Source organism: Ipomoea nil, unplaced genomic scaffold (assembly GCF_001879475.1).
Source record: "Ipomoea nil cultivar Tokyo-kokei standard unplaced genomic scaffold, Asagao_1.1 scaffold2845, whole genome shotgun sequence".
Classification (NCBI taxonomy): Eukaryota; Viridiplantae; Streptophyta; class Magnoliopsida; order Solanales; family Convolvulaceae; genus Ipomoea; species Ipomoea nil.
In genome coordinates, this window is record NW_017619273.1 from 5,366,778 (window position 1) to 5,387,256 (window position 20,479).

Below are 20,479 nucleotides of genomic sequence, written 5' to 3' on the forward strand. Positions count from 1 at the left end.
GATTTTAGATGAATCTACTTGCCTACTTATTTGTGATATTTTAGTGTTATATTTTGTGATTTTATTTGTAAGTTAGTATTAATTATTATTAAGTAAATAATAAAAGAATAATAGAATGTTATGTTGTTGTAAAGGCTCACGAATTCACGAGATGCACTTCTTGTCACCGCTACATATCACAACTTGATCTACAGCTAAGGAAAGTTTTCCAATAAATTAAATCTCACTTTCACGGACTACTAACTTAAGCTTACCAAATTGGGCACATGAACTCCTTAAAACCTAACTGTTTATACCAACTTGCTGCCCAGCTGAGATTTTCAGTATAAATCAGATTACAATTCCCAAAGAATTTGTGCAATATTCTCTCTTTAATTGTTGTTTATATATATATATAGGTTATGGGGAAGTGCTGTTCTTTGTGGGTGCATTTCTTTTTCTTGTTGTGGTGTACAGCAAAGGCTTGGTCTCAACAACGAGACCCATCACAAGTGCCATGCTTCTTCATCTTTGGGGACTCTCTGGTTGACAATGGTAACAACAATGGCATCCTTACTCTTGCCAGGGCAAACTACATGCCCTACGGAGTCGATTTCCCGTCCGGGACGACTGGCCGGTTCACCAACGGGCGTACTTTCGTCGACATTTTAGGTAATTTAGAGTCACTTTGATTATATTTGACGAGATTTTTTATAACTTCTGTACTGTAAAAATTATACTGTGAGTAATTTAATTTTTAGTTTAACTTAATAGCAACAGTTTTAGTGGTTAAATTATCTTTTTTTTTAAAGACTATTGGTCTTTAAATATGAAATCGTTTGAAAATGTATTGTTTTTAGTATGGAAATGTGTCACTCTTTTGGGACGTTTGGTATGATAATGGAAGGGGAATTCTATTTGCACCACCCTATTTATTATTTACACCACCCCTTTAATAGGTTTAATAGCTTTATAGGTGGTGCAAATAGAGAAATGACACCTTCAATAAATGTAGTCAAACTTTTTTTTTTTTTTTTTTAACAATCAAACTATTAATAAAAAAAATAAAATTAGTTCCAACTATTACAATTCATCCCCTAATTCTTTCTTTCCAACTATTAGTTCTTACGGAGACTTGTTTTGTTTTGCATAAATTAATGTTTGGAATGGAATGCAGCTCAACTTCTAGGGTTTGATAGCTACATTCCACCTTTTGCAAGTGCACGAGGTCGGCAATTACTCCGAGGTGTTAATTACGCTTCAGGAGCCGCAGGCATCCGAGATGAAACCGGAAACAACCTGGTACACTATTCAATCTAAAATCTTAATTTCATTTAGTTAGCTACATAACAGTCAAAACCGAACTTGGGGTATGATTGAGTGGAAGGGACTTATTCATTTTTAATTAAATATCAAGAGTTCTACCTTTAACTTTAGGTATGGAGTAACCTTAAATCTCCAGGCCAGTTATCCCACCCAATAGAGATGTTTACGTACAATTTAGCGAGGGAATTAGTCAGATGATAGAAACCCTAAGTACACTACATTTTTTTTTTTTTTTTTTTTTGTCTAAACCGCTAAAAATGAGTGAATTCTGCCACTTACCAAGCAGAGCCCAAGTGGGACAAAGACCGAGATTATATAAATAGAAAAATGACTATTTTAGTCCCTCAATTATAGTGGAATAGTCAACTCAATCATTTAATTATACATGTAACCTCATTTAGTCCTTAAATTATTTGTCTCACCCCATTTAAATTTTATCACTTTATTACTAGTCTTTTCTTAGCCCCCCTCAATCATTTTTAAAACAATTAGTTATAGTATTTTACTATTTTTTTTATTCGTTAAGGAGTATTTAAATTAATTTACAGAGAAATTAAAACAAAGTTACTGGCTAATGTTTTTGACTTAAAATCTATTTTTTTTCACTTATTTGATGTGTGTTTTGGGAGGAAACTAATGAATTTACATATTTACCCTTCCATACCTATAAATAGTTTTAATGTTGTAAAATGATTGTAGGGTGATCATATGGCAATGAACCAACAAGTAGAGAATTTTGCAAGGACAGTGGAGGTGCTAAGGAGGTTTTTTAGAGGAGATAGCAACTCACTCAATGCCTATCTAAGCAAATGCATATTCTATGTGGGAATGGGAAGCAATGACTATCTTAACAACTACTTCATGCCTGACTTTTATTCAACTCATTCCGATTTCACCCCTCAGGCCTATGCTGCTGCCCTTCTCAAGGACTATTTGCAACAATTAACGGTTTGTACTACCACCCTTAGCTTCAATTCCTTCTTGTTCACCATATAATATATACACATAAATATGCAATCCAACTATCAGCTTATTAAGCTTTTAGTTGAGATGGAGCACATACTTCGATTTGGTATCAAAAATAAAAGAAATGATGATTTAATTAATTTGGTATGAGTGGTGTAGAACTTGCATGGATTGGGAGCTCGAAAGATAGTTGTGACATCGGTTGGGCAAATCGGATGCATACCATATGAGCTAGCAAGGTATAATGGCAATGACAGCAAATGCAATGAAGAAATCAACAATGCCATAACCATTTTCAACTCTGGGCTCAAGAGGCTTGTGGATCAGTTCAACAAGGGGCAGCTGCCTGGATCCAAGTTTGTTTACTTGGATTCATTTGCAAGCTCCAAAGATCTTGTTGCCAATGCAAGAAGATATGGTAACATCTATCTATCCATGCAACTAATTAATAATAATTACCTCGCTCTGAAATATAATGATTGCATGATGACACCAATAATTAGGTTTTGACCAAACTGGTCGCCTTCTCCGGGAAGGAGAAGGCAGACCAACTGGTTGCCTTATCCTTTGCTAGAGAAAGTGACCAGTTTGGTCGCCTTCTCTGGCGACGGGAGAAGGCAGACCAACTGGTTGACTTATCCTTTGCTGGAGATCAGAAGGCGACCAGTTTGGTCGTCTTTTCTAGCGACTGGAGAAGGTGACCAGTTTGATAACCGTGATTATTTTGAAATGAATATATTTATATTTAACTTGTTAAATGAAACGACAGGATTTGAGGTGGTGGATAAAGGGTGTTGTGGGGTGGGGAAGAACAATGGCCAAATAACTTGTCTTCCTCTTCAACAAGCATGTGATGATCGGTCAAAGTATATATTTTGGGATGCATTCCATCCCACTGAAGTTGCAAATATTCTTCTAGCCAAGAAAGCTTTCAGTTCAACATCCAAAGTCTTTGCTTATCCCATCAACATTCAACAATTAGCCATGCTCTAGTATTCATATATCCTCATGGATTGTTCTATATCTACATGCAATTTATGTCTTAATTAGCTCCTATATATGTTTTGAATTGGTTCATGTTTAAGAAAATTGTATTATGATTCTACTACTCATGTTTGGTTTTCGTTTATCTTTTTCCTTGTTTCTTGTTTTGTATGAAGAGATTAATGAATTAATAAAAGAAAAATGTATCTTGTTTTTTTGTTGTTGCATATATATTTAATTTTTTCGATGTTCTTAGGTGGTGTGTGTATTGACATAATAAATGATTATTGACTTACTAAACATTGCATTTACTTCAACTGCTTAAAATTATATTCAAAGAGTAATCGCATATATCTTACTGTTAATTAGTTTGTTTTTATCTCGATCTTCTTAATCACCTTATTACCATTTCCATAAAACCTATTCGAGTAAGCACATTTGTTTTTATGCCAAGACAATTTTGCTTGTTTGCGGACCTACATTTATTAGTTTAATTTGTTTGAATTTAGAAAAATGTAATTTAGCCATCAAATTAAAATAAAAACTCAATTGAACCCTTAAACTCTTAAAAATAGTGTAATTTAATTACAAGTGGTCAAAAAGTAATTTTTCAACATTTGCTTATATGGTATCCATATATATATATGATGGTTAAGGTTAATGTGACATCCTTATTCAAAAGAAAAAAATAAAAATAAAATAAGAGTGAAAATAAATAAGTAAATTATGGATTTGTCCGGGCTTAGGCCAATTTGGGGCCTGGGCCGGGTCCCGAATTTTGTTTAGAGGACTTGAATCGGCGCTTAACAAGCTGGTTACGGTCCGAGTTAAGTCCAATCCAAGTTCAGTGAGGTCCAGACTCACATTTTTCAGGGTTGGTTCTACCTTGAACTGGCGTGTGGCCACCTTTGTCACACCACCGACACCAACACTACCACCACCACCATCACCACAAATTGATTATTATTATTATTATTATTATTATTATTGTTGTTGTTGTTGTTGTTGTTGTTGTTGTTGTTGTTGTTATTGTTATTATTATTATAACAAATAATATGTTCATTCTCAGGAAAATAAACCAAATAGAAAAATGTAATTTCTTAACTTTTAGCCAAACAGAAAAAATAATTTTTCAACATTCAACCAAACACCAGCAAATTAAAATATTTTTACGGACCCTTAATACGGAGTAATATGCTTTTATTATAGCTTTTGTTCTTTTTTTTACACATTTAGTATTAGTTATTGAATTTCTTTTTATCTAAAAATTGAATTTGGAAAACTAAAAAATAGAGAAATTAAATAAATGGAAAATTATTTTCAAAAAAAAAAAAGTAATAAATGGAAAATTAGTTCATTTCTTATTTTTCATTTTCCTAGTCGGGAACTATTTTTGAAATAATAAATATATAGTCAAAAATAGTTGTATATAAGTATAGTTACTGGTTAACATGGCCTTCTTAGCTCAGTGGTAGAGCGCGTGGCTTTTAACCACGTGGTCGTGGGTTCGATCCCCACAGACGGCGTTTGTTTGGCTGCATAAACAGCCACAAGCCTTTTAACATTACCAATGTCAATGAAATATTTAATACATCAACAAATAAAATATTTTTTACGCTATGATTCCTTAGTTATAATGGCATTTTGTATACTGTAATCAACTTTGATTTTATTATTAATATATATTCTTCACTTCTCATAGTCAAAATTTTCACATTATTATACTTTTAGTCTAAAATGTTCAAAATATACTCACTTATAATATGATAAATTTTGGTGAACTTTCATAATATGAGTATTTTGGAATGCATGAGAGATTATTATAATTAAATTGGAATTCAAACATTTTATAGAAAAGGTAAAATACAAAGACCAGTATAAAAAAAATTACAAAGATCTATAACTATAACAAAGTTACACTTTTTTTTTTTTTCAATTAAGTTTCTATTGTTAAAGGGAATTGTGTATTTTCTTTGCGTTTTGTTGTTAGTAATGACTTATTTATTGATTGAAAGATGTGTGAGAGATTATTGTAATTTGTAATAAGAGTATTTATGTTATATTTAATTTGTTTTTGTTTTTAATTATTTTATTATCTTATTTTGTTTTTGCATACATATAATATTCAATCTAGTTATTGCAATTCCAAATAATTACCGAATGTCTCTAACATAATCGGTAAATATATCGTTATTACACAGCTAGGCATCTAGTCAAACAAAATATTTAATGTGGTCGGCAAATTATACAATGGACCAAAAATAACCTTCATATTCTGTATCTATAGTTGACACATTCTGTACATGCAGTCAATAGTTTCTGTACTTATAGCTATCATATTATGTGTCAGCAATTATCAAGTCAGATTATATATCTATAGTTGACACATTATGTACCTGCAGTTGACACATTATGTAGTTGCAGTACAGTTGATAGTTTCTGTATCTGTAGCTATCATATTATGTGTCAATAATTATCGAGTTGAACAAATTACACTTTTAGTCTTGTGACTATTGGGGTGTTGGTAATTTGAGTACTTGACTTTCAAAACTCTCAATTTAGTCCTTTAACTATGCAATTGTTAGCAGATTTGGTCCTGCCGGCCAAATCGCCGGCCAATTTTCACCGGAAAAATATATACCATTTTTAATTATTTATAAATGGGGGCAAAACAGTCATTTCGGTATTCTTCTTCCTTCTCCTCCCTTCTTCTTCACCCTTCTTCTTCTTCCTTTGCAGCAATGGCCGGAAACTGCCACCTCCAAGCATCCATCAATGGCGGCGGAGCCATTAATTTCTTTGCAGTGACGGAAATAATTTGGATTATACAATAATGTGGATTATACAAGATTAATTAATTAGTATCATTCTTTGTTCAGCTACTAGAAAATTAGGAAATAATTTGGTAAATCAGAAGCTCTCTTCGAACCCATTTCCTCTCCTCTGCAATTGAGGCCGCCGTCGGAGAATCAAATCCAGATCGACCACCGCTGACTGGATTTGGGCATGGTTGTGTTTATAAATTTGCACCTGCTGACCGAAATTGCAAAACTTACCTCATGACCTCTAGACTACTCTGCTCAAAGATTCAATCCACTTGATCGATGTTTAAGAACTAATTGGCAAGAATAGTCCGAACGCACAAAGACTCATCTTTGAAGTAGCAGAAAAAAAAGCAAATCATTGGCCCCCATGAGCGGCATGCCCTGGAGAGACACCACGTTTCCGATTCCTTCGACGGCGTCACCGATTCATCAGGCCTAGATCCAGATCACCTGCCGCCTTGTCGGATTCTTGCGAAGGCATTGAGATTGTCAACCAGGTTCATGTTTCTTCCACACGCTTCTAGAAGAAAGATTAGAACAACGCTGCAAAAGTTTAATTAAAAATCATAGCAGGTAATTAAAAGTTTATCTCAAGATGATTAATTAAAAGTTGTTCACGAAGGTGGATTTGAGAAGAATAGTCCAGCAGGTGCAATTCCGGCCAGGAGGTAAACGGAGGAGAAGAAAGTGATATGAAATGATCATTTTGTCCCCATGAATAAACAATTTAAAAACCATTACATTTTTCTGGTAACATTTGGCCAGCGATTTGGCCGGCAGGACCAAATCTGCTAACAATTGCATACTTAAAGGACTAAATTGAGTGTTTTGAAAGTCAAGTACTCAAATTACCAGCACCCCAATAGTCACAGGACCAAAAGTGCAATTTGTTCTTATCGAGTTATTTGTTTACATGTACATAAACTGTTAATTGTAGGTATAGAATGTGTTAACTAAAGGTACATGATTTTTGTATCAGGGTTCACAATGCAATATGAACCTTGGTCCATGGTATAACAATTGAATGTGCATGTACGGGCTTAGTTCATTGATCCAGTAGGTTGTATTTGGGTGTCATATTATTGTGTGGACTATGGTCTACACAATGTTGTATGGACCATACCAAAAAGTACAATTTTTAATATATTGAAAGTACGTTATTAGTGTACTGAATGTACATTACACAAAGTAATGTACTTTCAGTACTCAAATAATGTACATTCCTTGAATCCAATGTACATTTTTAATATACTAAAAGTACATTATTTGTGTACTGAATGTACATTATTTGATAGTATGGTCCATACAATATTGATTGTATTTGGAGGAAGGAGAATAAAATATTAAATGTGACCTAAATACCTAATAAATGCGCAATTTATATCATGGATCAGGGTCTACATAGCAATGATAGCATTATAGACCCTGGATGGAACGACGAAGTACAAAATTCATACTAGTAAGGTACAAAATTTTATAACACAAGACACATACACATGTTATATATTTACTTATTTTTCAATTCTGATTTAGGTACATAACTTGTGTTCATAGGCACAGAATTTCACAGCACAAGACACATAAATTCATAGCATAAGACACAATTACTAATTTGTTTCAGGTACAGAATTCATACTCTCAAGGTACATAATTTCATAAACAAGATGCAAAAACTCATGACATAAGACACGTACACATGCATCATGGTCACAGTGCACTGTGATCCCTGGTCCATGGTTAATTAAAACATTGAATCGCATGTAAACCAAATCAACCAATCAAACAATATTCATGATCATGGATATTTAATTAAAATAGAAATAAAGGTAAAGTTTACTTGATTTTAATTGAAATTTAATCTCGAAATCGAATGAATAAAATGTTTTACCTCTCTGATATATATACCTTAATTCCCTCATGATGATACGTAAACTAGAAAACCCTAACCCCCAGGGCTGCCCCCCCCCCCCCCCCCCCCCCCCACTCCCACACCATATATAACCTTTGTATGTATATATGTATATAATAGTACAAGTTTTAGTATTAGTATAAAGAAACAGATGAATGTTAACAAGAAGTGAGTTAGATTAGTTGGCAGTTTCACAGTTTCTCTTGGCTCCTTTAATAGCTTTTATAATATTTTACACACACACACACACACACACATTAATAATGAGACGTGTAATTTATAATGTGTTCTCTATTGAAATTATTTTATCAAATTAATTATGTTTCATATATTTTGTTATGAATATTTTTATAAAATTTTGATATGTTTTATTTTTAACCCATATCCAACAATATTTAGACCTATATTTCTTGGGTAATTTATTTTTATTTTTTTTAAATTATCTCTTTTATTTTCATGTTTTGTCTTCACTCGAAAAAATTTATGGACCCGTCTCTGCTTCTTCGCTCCCGCTTAATAGAATTCCTGACTCCGTCCCGGTTAATTTCAAGAGTTTTCCTGGGTCTGCGTGTTTTGGAAGAGAAAAATTAAAAAGATTACTGCCACAATCATTGCTTAAATATTGTTGGCATTATTCTTTAAAAATGATCTAGAAAAGGAAATATTCTTAAAAGAACCCAAAAAATTCTCTAACATACACCTTTAATTTAACTCTTATATTTTAACAGAATGAGAGGGATAAAATTTTACGCGATAATTTTGCATTTATACATCACTAATCATCACGGTAAATGTCATATAGAATTACAAACTTTACTATATGAATCAACGTTAGGAACATATTAATTTGAACAGGAACACATGTAGCAACTTGTACCATGGTTGGCAGGGATCAACGGTAACCTAAAATGTCAGGATCATTTGTTGAAATGACATATATTAATTTATCTACTCAGGTTGGGAGGGAAGTGCAAATAATTTTTGAGTATTTCTAGATGCAATTACAAAATCCGTATGTAGCTTTCGTTTGTATGATCTTGGTTATTTTTGTTAAAATTTAGTAAAGTAAATTATTTTGTTGAAAACTATAAATAGGTTATTATTTATGTGGACAACATTTATACATGTTATTACTACATTATTGATGTCAATTATCAAAATATTCCTTAGTTTTTGGTACATTATGGTGCAGAGAACTATCATTTAAATAAATTCAGTGGACAAGGACGGATATAAAATAAGCAAGCTCTATTCAACTCTCGACACTTGTCATTGCGTAATGTCATAGAGAGATATTTTGGATTACTAAAAATGATGTTTCCAATTTTTAAATACATTCATGGTTACCCATTACGAAGACAAGTCCATATTCCCTTACTTGTACAATACACAATTTTATACGGATGCATTATGCAGTGGATCAATTGCTTTATCAGAGGGAAGACATGGAAATGTCTAGTAGTAGTTAGAGTTGTGGTGCAAATAAACTTATACAGTTAGATACGTCTCAACAGTACGTGTTGCATGAGATCCGAGAAGACATTGCATATTCTAAATAGGGGAATTGTAATCAATGTGGTTCTGCGCATTTTGTTATGTAATCAAATTATGTGCTTAAATGACTAAAATAATTGTAATTTACTTTTACGGAGTAATATGTTTTTATTAGCTTTTGTTACTTTTTACACATTTAGTATTAGTATATTGAAATTTTTTTTATCTAAAAATTAAATAAGAAAATTAGAAAAATAAGAAGCTTAAAAATGAAAAAGTACATAAATTAAATATTGTCAAATTAGTTCATTTCTCTATTTTCATTTTCCTAGTCGAGTACTATTCATGCAAATTTTATATAGTCAAACATAGTCCAAAACTATAATTACGATTAATTGTTAGCTCTTACCGAATGGCCGTCTTAGCTCAGTGGTAGAGCGCGTGGCTTTTAACCACGTGGTCGTGGGTTCGATCCCCACAGACGGCGGCTTGGTCCGGACCTTTTCCTTAAAACAAGCCAACAAGCTGTTGTTAGTAATGGCATATTGTAATCACCTTTGCTTTTATTATTATATTGTATTCTATACTTTTCATACTCAAAATTTCCAAATGGTTATACTTTTAGTCTAAAATGTTCAAAATATACTCACTTATAATATGATGAATTTTGGTTAATTTTCATAATATGAGAGTATTTTGAATGCTTGAGAGATTATAATAATTGGAATTATTCAAACATTTTATATAAAGGTAAAATACAATGACCATTAAGAATAACAAAGTTGCAAAGATCTATAAATATAACAAAGTTATTACACAATTAAAAACAAAAAGTCTCTATAGGTTAACGGAATTGTGTATTTTATTTGTTGTTAGTATCTATGAGAGATTATTGTAATTTGTAATAAGAGTATTTATTTTACATTTAATTTGTTTTTTTTTTTAAATTTTTGATTGGGGTGTAAATAGGTGTTAGCTGATAGGTTAGTGGGTTTGGCTAGTTGATAATATTAGTTAATTGTAGAAAGATGTTTGGTAAATTAGCTATTAGCTGATAGCTGATTACATTCAAAATGACTTTCTTAAAAAGCTGATAGAAAATTTGGCAGTCGTAGCATCAACAATTCTCCATCTTGTCATTCACTTGGTTGATTGCTTCGTTTTCCTTGTCGTTGCAATTCCTGTTCGTTCCTTCGTCCTTTGCTGCCAGCCTACGAGTGCTACCTCCGTAATCTGGTGCAGCGGTGCGTCGTCAGCCATTAGCAACAGATTGTAATTTGGTATGTAAGTGCTTAGTGTTATAAATATTTTATTCGTGGCCATTAAACCATTAGACCTTTCAAAATGGAAAATTATGTTTTCCTTGCATGGATCTGAAAAGATATTTTGTTTTCTGCCGAAAGGTTGAATACTCGAAAGGTCATTTTTATGGTCTCTTGTGTGTTTTCGAAAGGTTAATTTGTTTTTTCAGACTTCACATTTCGACTTCATCTCTGAAAGTTTGATTTGCATCTAGAAGATGTCAAATTCCTTATTTTTGCTATGAGCATGTGATATTATGAATGTATATGAGAACATATGATATATGTTTTGTAGATTACGCCTTCCATGGCCAAATGTGAATTTATTGAGCTCATATATGAATGAAGCAATTATTTAGCTTGAGCTCTTGATATTGAAATATATTCGGCATCTAAAGAATTGGGACAAGTTTTTTTGTTGCTAAGTCATAGAGCATCGATGCCTAGAAGGCACAAGCTCTCATTTTCATACGTCACCACTTGAACCACAACCTTAAAAAATGAGTATCTGATTTTAAAAGAACCCATTGAATTAATGGAGGTCCCTGAAGGATTATTCCGACCAGAAGTCATCAAATGTTATTCCTCAGACACATTTTGACAAGTTTAATCTCATGTTTAATTTTGAGATTATAATGTAAGTCAGTGATTAACTATAATTCAGCTATGCACAAAATAGTCTCGCAAGTGAAACTCTAAACAAAAAGTTTCAGAGAAATATTTAATTGAAAAGATATTGCCAACTTTTCATGCGAGTAATTTGTCCTCCAGCAGTAGTACAAGATAACAAATTATGAGAAGCATCCTAAGCTGATTTTAGCACTCATTGTGGCTGAGAAACATAACTAGTTGTTGATGAAGAATCAAAATGCATGTCTGGTCGGTTTTTGGACAGGTGCCTGAAGCACATAATGTTACCCAGTTGAGCAACTTTATAAGGGCTTGCGGTCGAAATTATAACCGGTGTGCTATGAGTTTCGAGCTCAGAATAAGAAACAAGTGATCAAGATATTTAAGAATGACCAAACTCATCGAGGCAATTAAAATCTTAGCTAGAAGCAGGTTTGCTAACAATGTGGGTTTGAAGGGCATTGATCCCTACGTGCCAAGTCCCAAACTGGTTATGCTATGTTTTACCCCCAATGCCCCATATGAGGACGAATAAAGATTGTGTTGCCCAAGCAAGTAATAGGTTTGTTAAGGGGAACCTTACAAAACATATTGCACCTAAGTTCTTCTACACACATGAACTCCAAAAGAGTGGTAAAATTCTTGTTGAGAAAGTTCGCCCTAGTGAATGTGAGCATATAACCATTAATGTGTATCTAACTATCAGCTTAGGCTTTTAGTTGAGATGGAGCACATGCTTCAATTTGGTATCAGAGCCAGACCAAAGGTCATGGGTTCAAATCTCAACGTCACTCGTAAGCGACTACAGTTTACCGGTCCACGTGTTGGTTGGAATCCACCGTACACGTGAGGGGGCGTGTGAGCATATAATCATTAATGTGTATCTAACTATCAGCTTAGGCTTTTAGTTGAGATGGAGCACATGCTTCAATTGTGAATAATCTTGCAGATATGTTCACTAAATCTCTGCTTACATCCACTTTTGAGTAATATGTTTCTAAAATTGGGATGCGTTGGCTTAGAAGATTGTTATCTTCAGGGGGAGCGACAACCCCTAGCTGTGCTAGAATGGACGATCTAGATGACTTTTGAATCCTGAAGATTATGCCCTGAAAGCATATAGTTGTACTCTTTTTCCCTTAGCAAAGTTTTCTTAGCTCCCACAGGGTTTTCTTAAGCTAAGTTTTTAATGAGGCAATCGATGTAGGTGCACTTGAGTGGATAGTCGTGAAGACCCTTGAAATCTTGAAGATTATGCTCTGAAGGCATATGGTTGCACTTTTTTTTCCCTTAGCTAAGTTTTTTCCCACTGGGTTTTCTTAGGCTAAGGTTTTTAATGAGGCAACGATGCAACACAATGGTTTGACATACTTCGTGTACTTTTTTCCTCGTCTAGGTTTTTTCCACTGAGTTTTTCTAGCGAGGTTTTTAACGAGGCATGAGTATAGTTATTTAATGGCCAAGAGGGAGTGTTATAAATATTTTGTTAGTGGCCATTAAACCATTAGACCTTTCAATAACTTAGCCTTTAATCATGTATTGATGTTGAGTATGTGAAAGGTTGTATGAAACCTTATATAATGGAGTGAAGGCTAATGAAATGACACACATATTGTTGTGCCCTACATTTGATGTTCTTCTTCTTCTTCTCCTTTTTCTCTCCTTTACGTATACACGCATACATATATACGAACCTCCGGGCGAGTTACCGTGCAAACATTACGCGAGAACTAAGTTAGTTGATAGGCCAAATTACAACACTTAGTACCCACGCCAATTCGTTGGTTAATTAAATGGCATATTGTCACTCTTTTTTATTTTTTATTTTTAAAAAAAGTTGCCGCCTAGGTGCCTCCGACGCCCTATTACAACATTGATTACAAGTGGGTGAGATCAATCAATTCATGAGCACACAGGAATATAAGTCAAATCCGGAGAGAAAATCACTCAATGAATATAATTTAAGTCATAACGAGAGAGAAAAGTAGGAAGGTAAACTTTAGAAGGGTAAAAAAATCATTGGAAAATACTACTTTTACTCGCAACTTGTACACTTTTTTAAAATTTTGATGTTGATATTTTTTTTGAGACCCACAAAATAAAGATAACTTTACATTCTTTCTCACATTATAGAATAAAAGCGATGGAGTAGAAATAGGGATTACGTATATGTAATATAACTTGAAATGAAAAATATAATACTACCTCATTTTTCTAAAAGAGAAGTTTACAAAAATAATGAAACATTTAAAAAATTAAACACAAACAAAAAAAAAAAAAATCTAAAACATCTTTGAAGATCGAGATGGACATGGCAGCTGGCAATTAGACGAGGACATTATTATCACCCATGAAGTAATGAAGCGCATATAATTTATTATTATGAAGGAACAATTAAATCTCTCCAAATTAAGGAAATTAATTCACCCATTTTTGTTATTACCGAGTCATGTATATTCAATCTATTTATTTACAATTTCAAATAATTACCGAATATCTCCCACACAATCAGTAAATATATCGTTATTATTACAAAGCTAGGCATCTAGTCAAACAAAATATTAAATGTGATCCACACGGGCTTAACTGGTTCGCCGCAATTTATATCATGAGGCAGAGTCCATATAACATTATAAATCCTATATCAAAACGATGAGGTACAAAATTTATATTCGTAAAGACAAAAAAAAATCACAATACAAAATATATACCCATGTTGCATATTTATTCATTTTTCAAATATGATTTTAGTTCATAATTTATGTTTATAGATAAAAAAAATTCCACAATACAAGACACATAATAAATTTATAACATGAAATCAAAATGGGTAATTCTATTTACACCACCTATTTTACTATTTGCACCACCTATTTAGTAGGTCAAATAGCTTTTTAGGTGGTGCAAATAAAAAAGTCCATCATCATTAAATGATCAAATATTATTATTTATTTTTCATTTTTTTAATCATTAAAATATTAATTAAAGAAAAAGAAAAAAAAAAAAGAAGAAGAAGGTGATAAACCCGTCACCTTCTCCGGTGGGAAGGTGACAGGCCGCCTTCTCACCGGAGAAGGCAGCCCAGCTTAAAAAAAAAAAAAAAAAAAAAAAAAAATTCGTCACCTTCTCCGGTGAGAAGGCGACAGACTGCCTTCTCACCGGAGAAGGCAACTGGGCTGCCTTCTCCGGTGAGAAGTCAGTCCAGTGGGTCGCCTTCTCACCGGAGAAGGCAACCCAGGTATTTTTATTAATTAAATATTAAATTAATAAATTATTAATTGCAAGTTTGACCAGGTGGTGCAAATAGCAAAATGTACCCCATTTTGCTATTTACACCACCCATTAATTATTAAAAAAATTTCACTTTTTACAATTTCAAGATGTCTTTTGGTCAAAGGGTGGTGCAAATAGCAACACGCAATCAAAATATGTAATAAAAGTAATTTTTACACTATCTGACTATCATCATCACTTCAAACTTCAAAGTCAAAATTAGAATATGATTATGTGAATAGGGTCCACTAATTAAGGATGGTCAGATGTGATAACTGCTAAACACAAACCATTCATTAAATACTAAACAATAAAGACAAGAACATAAAATTAAAGTAAACGCGTAATCTCTTCATCTCCATGTTGCCCTTAATATTATGGTTCTTTAATTAATTAATTAATTAATTAATTACCCTCAACCCTCTCCATATAATCCCTTCCCCTCCCCACACTTCACGCCACTAATAATCTCTACTAAAAAAAAAGAGAAAAAACACAAGAAAACATGAATAATCCTAGTGTGTTTTCTGCTCTTTTTATATTAGCTTTGGTGTTCGTGAGTGCTATAACTGAACCGGTTCCGGTTCTTGCTCAGGCACCAACGCTAGGGTTTAGTGGCGAAGGTAATAACGCACTGGTGCCCGCGATGTTTATATTTGGAGACTCGCTCATTGATAATGGCAACAATAACAACTTGTTTTCATTTGCCAAAGCCAATTATCTTCCTTACGGGATTGACTTCAACAACAATCCAACTGGCCGGTTCTCTAATGGTTACACTATTGTTGATTCAATTGGTATGTAAATCATTCTCAATCTCCTTAATAAGTAAGATGGTAATTTTCTTTTATTTTTTTTTGAAAATCAATTTTCTTTAATTTTCTCTTGATTGATTCTTTAGTCCTACCCATTTTATTTTATTGGAATAATAATATTTATTTAGTATTTTAATTTTATTGATATATAATTATTTTTATTACGTTTTTGTAAGAATCAAAACCAATTACGTTTTTTCAACTCTTGTAATTTGACTTTTTTTTTTTAAATTACTTTTCTAGAAAGTAATTAAAAATTAAAAGCCAGTTGTACAAATTACGGTAATATTAACTACGTAATTCCATGTATATAACTATTTAAAAGAGATTCTACGATGTCGTTTTGTTAACATAGGGAATGGATGATATTTCTACCACGTCTTCTTTTTCATTTATTTCGCAACCCAATTGATCTGATTTACCAAAATACCCTCAATTTTTATTTTTATGTTTTGAAAGTGACATTGTAATAAAGAGGATTATAGAAAAATTATTCCAACTATTTTAGCAAGTGCAATGTGATATATGGCAGCTTTTGTTTAGCCTATGGGTAAAATGGTAATTAACGTAATTGTAATCTAACCATGAGTTATACTGTACGTACAAGCAGCAAAGCAACTGGGACTACCCATGATTGCAGCCTACTTAGAATCGCCCAGCATTGACCAAATGCGCTATGGAGTCAATTATGCCTCAGCTGCTGCTGGTATTCTTGATTTTACTGGCCAACATTTTGTAAGTACTACTCTTTCTCCATAATAATAATAATAATAATATTTATCATTAGTAACAATTAATTTATATCGTAAATAATATCACAATTTCACAGAAAAGTATTACAATATCTATCGTAAGCAACGATTTATTTGTAATTGATATTAAATTTCTTATAATAAGTATTACAATTTCTTTCACAAGTAATATTTCATATATAAATATATTACAGAGTACAATATTTACATTAGAATGATATTTTGTATGTATCACAATTTCAATTATAATTTATAAATATTATAATATTTATCATTAATAACAATTATTTTACCCTAAATAGTATTATAATTTCACACACACACATTATGATTTCTATCATAAATAACAACAAGTATCTTAGATTTGACCTGTCTGTGAAACATTTTACGTAACTCAATAATAAACGGTACTAATAAATTAATAATATAACTTGAATCCCGGAAGCTAGTTTCTTACCATAACACTTACATAACCTATTGAAAGGTAAAATTGGGGAAAAAAATTATAAATGTATGTACAAAACTTAAATACAATGTATTAAGTTATACCATTACAAATAATTATACCAACACATTTTGTATTCCTGTTATAATGTTATCCTAATTTATTTATTTATTTAATTTTCAGATGGGGCGCATCCCATTCAACGAGCAGATTGACAACTTTGAGAAAACAAAGAATCAATTGTCAGCAAACCTGAGTGCAGATGTGGTGGCAAAGGATTTAACAAAGAGCATTTTCTTTGTGGGAATGGGTAGCAATGATTACCTCAACAACTACTTCATGCCTGGTTACCCTACCAGTTTTTTCTATGATCCTAACCAATTTGCTTCCACCTTGGTCCAACAATACACCCAGCAACTCACTGTAAGTTCATCTCTATTATATTGGTTCAAACCGGAAGTTATAAATGTGTTTTGGTACAATAATATATATAATTGCTTGTTGGGTGGAGGCGGGTAGTTAAGGGCCAAGTCTAACACCATGTGGTTAGGAGGATTGTTGGCCAAGGCGGGTAAATGGTCAAGTCCAATACTCTACCTCTTGAAAATGTGTAATAGTGCTAAGTCCAGCACCATGTGGTTAGAGGATTGTTGGGCGCAGGTCAGTAAAGGGCCAAGTCCAACACCCAGACTCTCGAAAATGTGTGGCGGTGTCAAGTCCAACATCATGTGGCTAGGAGATTGTTGGGCTGAGGTCGGTAAAGGGCCAAGCCCAACACCCTGGCTCTAAAAAATGTGTGGCGGTGCCAAGTCTAGCACCATGGGGGCTAGGGGATTGTTGGGGGAGGCTGGTAAAGGGCCAAATCCAGCATCCTGGCTCTCGAAATGTGTGGGGTGCCAATTCCAACACCATGTGGCTAGGGTGATTGTCCAAGCAAGTCCAGCACCCTGGCTCTCGAAATTGTGAGACTGAGCCAAGTCTAGTACCATGTGACTAAAAGGATTGTTGAGCGGAGGTTGGTAAAAGGCCAAGTCCGGTACCTTGGATCTCGAAAATGTGTGGCAGTGCGTTTTCAGTACGAGTTATACTTTTGACGTAATGGTAATCGCTTGATCCTAACATTGCAGAGACTATACACACTTGGAGCTAGGAAATTTGTGCTGACTGGGATAGGGAAAATGGGATGCATTCCAACAATGCTGGCCAGAGCAGATAATGGTGAATGCTTAGAGTCAGTGAACCAAGCAGTCCTTCCATTCAATGCCAATGTGAAGCAAATGATCAACAAATTCAGCACCACACACCCAGATGCCAAGTTTGTCTTCATCGACACTGACAAAATGTTTCAACATATTATGAACAACAACAAAAGATATGGTAAGTACATATATGCATATTGTCCATTATTCTTAAAATTATCAATTTTTTTTTTTAATCTTCTAATGATAAGTTGTTAATTGTATAGGGTTTAGTGTGTTCGACCGAGGGTGTTGTGGGGTGGGGAAGAACTCAGGGGAGGTGACGTGTCTTCCATTCGAGACGCCATGTTCCAACAGACAGGAATACCTTTTCTGGGATGCATTTCACCCTACATCTGCAGTCAACGTTTTACTTGGGAATTTGGCTTTTAATGGAAGTAATTACTTGGTTTATCCTATGACCATCCTACAGCTAGCCCAACTTTAATTTCAAGCACTTAATGGGCTCAAGTTTGGCTATTTAATTTCCATCTAGACTATGGTTATGTCATGTCAAGATTCGAGTATTGTACTTTATTGATATCCGCTCTCATAATTTTATAAAATTATTGTAGGATATCAAAGAATTTATTTAATCTATATGCTGATGAAGTCATGGGGTCTGGGTTCAATGATAATTTGGTTAGTGCAGATCTAAAAGATTGTATAGTTCAAGTTAAGTTGGAATTATTAGCAAAAAGTGAAAGAGACACAACTATTAAACTCAAATCCCGGCCCTAACCTACAAGTGCATAGCTACACCTTACTCTAACTAGCTAGTCTACCATGTCCCTTATGCAAGTAGAAGCGGTTAAAAGTTAGCTAAAGAGAAGGGTACAGGGTGATGATGAGTTAGTGGGTGGATTGAACGAGGTTGATCAAGACATGACAATCACTCACTGTTAGGATGAACGTTATTAAATGGTGCCCTTCCCTTCTTACATGATCCAATAATCAAAGGACACTTAGTCTAGTAGTCTTTAATTTATTGAGTTAATATTAGCGGACGTCCTTTGAGATTAAGAAGAGAATGTTAAATGACAACAAGATTTTAGATGAATTTTCCAACTTCTTAATTGATTTTAGATCATAGCATCTTCTTCTTCCAGAAAAAACACCAACCGAATCTCTTCTAAAAACTTCTGACCTGAATCAAGAACAGGGGAACAGGCCCCGTCCCCGTTCCCAAAACCCTGATCCCGTCCTCATCCTCATTCCCGACTGAAAATTAAAAATAGTCTCCATCTCTATTTCCGTGAGGAATTAAGCTAGGACGGGATTCCCCATCCTCAGTCAATTCTTAGTTAATTCCTGCAGTTTCCCAATTAAACACCCTTCTTAATTAGCAAAAAAACAGAGAAATGAAAAAACCCATTCAAGCAAAAGGGTATGTATATATGAAGGTAGGCCGGTACCGAAAGGATGAATATTGGTAGGACCCATGAACAACACGGCGGCGACGGAGAAGACGACCTGAGTCAGTCTCAACACGAAACTCGCACCAGTTCCCATTGCCCCTGCAGGTAAGTTCTCCATAGCTAGCTAGCTTCGATCTCCAAACCAAAATCCCTTCTTTTCGTTTAGTTTGTCCTACCTGCATTCTATATATTCCACGCTCTCGTCATATCGATTCAATTCGCTCCTTTCCTCTCTTCCCCTCAACCAACAAATTCAAAAAACCTAAATGTTTCGAAAGAAGTAACACAGCAGCAAGAACGTACACCCCCAGCAATCAACCACCCCAGCCTAATAATATAATGCTCCACTCAGAAGTCTACAAAGGTGGGTGCCGCCGTGCGGGTGACGTGCGCCGGCAGTTCTCAACTCGCCCAAAACCAAATGGAACTTAATTCAACATCTAATTTAATACCTCAGCTCATAAAATACATCTCAGCTGCTGCAGCCTTTGTGTGTTATATACTGATGTTTGGCAGTGTTCTCTGCAACCTGTGGATGTAACAAATACAAAACATATTACCTATATATATGTATATATATAGTTGTTAGTAGCTGTATGATCATGCTAACTTTTGAAGAAGTATTCATTCCATCCAATCTTATGTATATGATATGTCTAGTTCAATTAACAAGTACTCCCTCTGTCCCATTTTGCATGTCTTACTTTCCTTTTTAGTTTGTCCCAAAATGTTGTCCTCTTTCCAAAATTGAACATCACCATCATTCTACTTTTTCCCAAATTACCCTTATGACTTTTGCTTTTATTTCCAAAAGTGAAAAAGTGAAGGGCATAATTGGAAAATATATAACATTTACTTTAATTCCTTAAAAAACGTGCAAAAAGCAAATGAGACAACCAATTCGGGACGGAGGGAGTATTTACATTGTAAACCATTAATTAAGAAGTACTCATGCATTTTGTTTCATATTATGTATTTGGTTCAGTCAACAATGATTTGCATTGTGAACCAGTTCATAGATATTAAGAAGTACATACTCATTTTGTCCAATTTTATTATTTGCATAGGGAACCAGTTCATGGAGATTAAGAAGTACTCATTTTGTCTCATTTTATGTATCCGAT

At 33.8% G+C, this 20,479-nt stretch overlaps 2 protein-coding genes and 2 non-coding genes across 4 annotated transcripts; all 4 read left to right on the forward strand.

Moving 5' to 3' along the window:
- Positions 1-320: 320 nt before the first annotated feature.
- LOC109159762 (GDSL esterase/lipase At1g33811) lies at positions 321-3,482 on the forward strand. Its single transcript, XM_019307877.1, has 5 exons — positions 321-651; positions 1,157-1,281; positions 2,005-2,253; positions 2,431-2,689; positions 3,041-3,482. Exons 1-5 carry the CDS (start codon positions 402-404, stop codon positions 3,262-3,264), a joined length of 1,107 nt encoding a protein of 368 aa, XP_019163422.1. The 5' UTR covers positions 321-401; the 3' UTR covers positions 3,265-3,482.
- Positions 3,483-4,709: 1,227 nt separating this feature from the next.
- On the forward strand, positions 4,710-4,781 carry TRNAK-UUU. The gene has a single exon. It is a non-coding gene; the product is annotated as a tRNA-Lys (tRNA).
- Positions 4,782-9,898: 5,117 nt separating this feature from the next.
- On the forward strand, positions 9,899-9,970 carry TRNAK-UUU. The gene has a single exon. It is a non-coding gene; the product is annotated as a tRNA-Lys (tRNA).
- Positions 9,971-15,147: 5,177 nt separating this feature from the next.
- On the forward strand, positions 15,148-18,533 carry LOC109159982 (GDSL esterase/lipase At1g71691-like). Its single transcript, XM_019308103.1, has 5 exons — positions 15,148-15,484; positions 16,113-16,237; positions 16,883-17,122; positions 17,827-18,076; positions 18,165-18,533. The coding sequence occupies exons 1-5, from the start codon at positions 15,193-15,195 to the stop codon at positions 18,383-18,385; spliced, it is 1,128 nt and encodes a 375-aa protein (XP_019163648.1). The 5' UTR covers positions 15,148-15,192; the 3' UTR covers positions 18,386-18,533.
- The last annotated feature ends 1,946 nt before the right edge of the window (positions 18,534-20,479 follow it).

Excerpts from the sequence above, each read along its gene's own strand:
- LOC109159762 (XM_019307877.1), top strand. The coding sequence starts at position 402 with ATGGGGAAGTGCTGTTCTTTGTGGGTGCATTTCTTTTTCTTGTTGTGG. Across the intron at positions 652-1,156 it reads TACTTTCGTCGACATTTTAG|CTCAACTTCTAGGGTTTGAT; the intron begins GTAATTTAGAGT and ends AATGGAATGCAG. Across the intron at positions 2,254-2,430 it reads ACTATTTGCAACAATTAACG|AACTTGCATGGATTGGGAGC; the intron begins GTTTGTACTACC and ends TGAGTGGTGTAG.
- LOC109159982 (XM_019308103.1), top strand. The coding sequence starts at position 15,193 with ATGAATAATCCTAGTGTGTTTTCTGCTCTTTTTATATTAGCTTTGGTG. Across the intron at positions 15,485-16,112 it reads CACTATTGTTGATTCAATTG|CAAAGCAACTGGGACTACCC; the intron begins GTATGTAAATCA and ends ACGTACAAGCAG. Across the intron at positions 17,123-17,826 it reads AATACACCCAGCAACTCACT|AGACTATACACACTTGGAGC; the intron begins GTAAGTTCATCT and ends CTAACATTGCAG.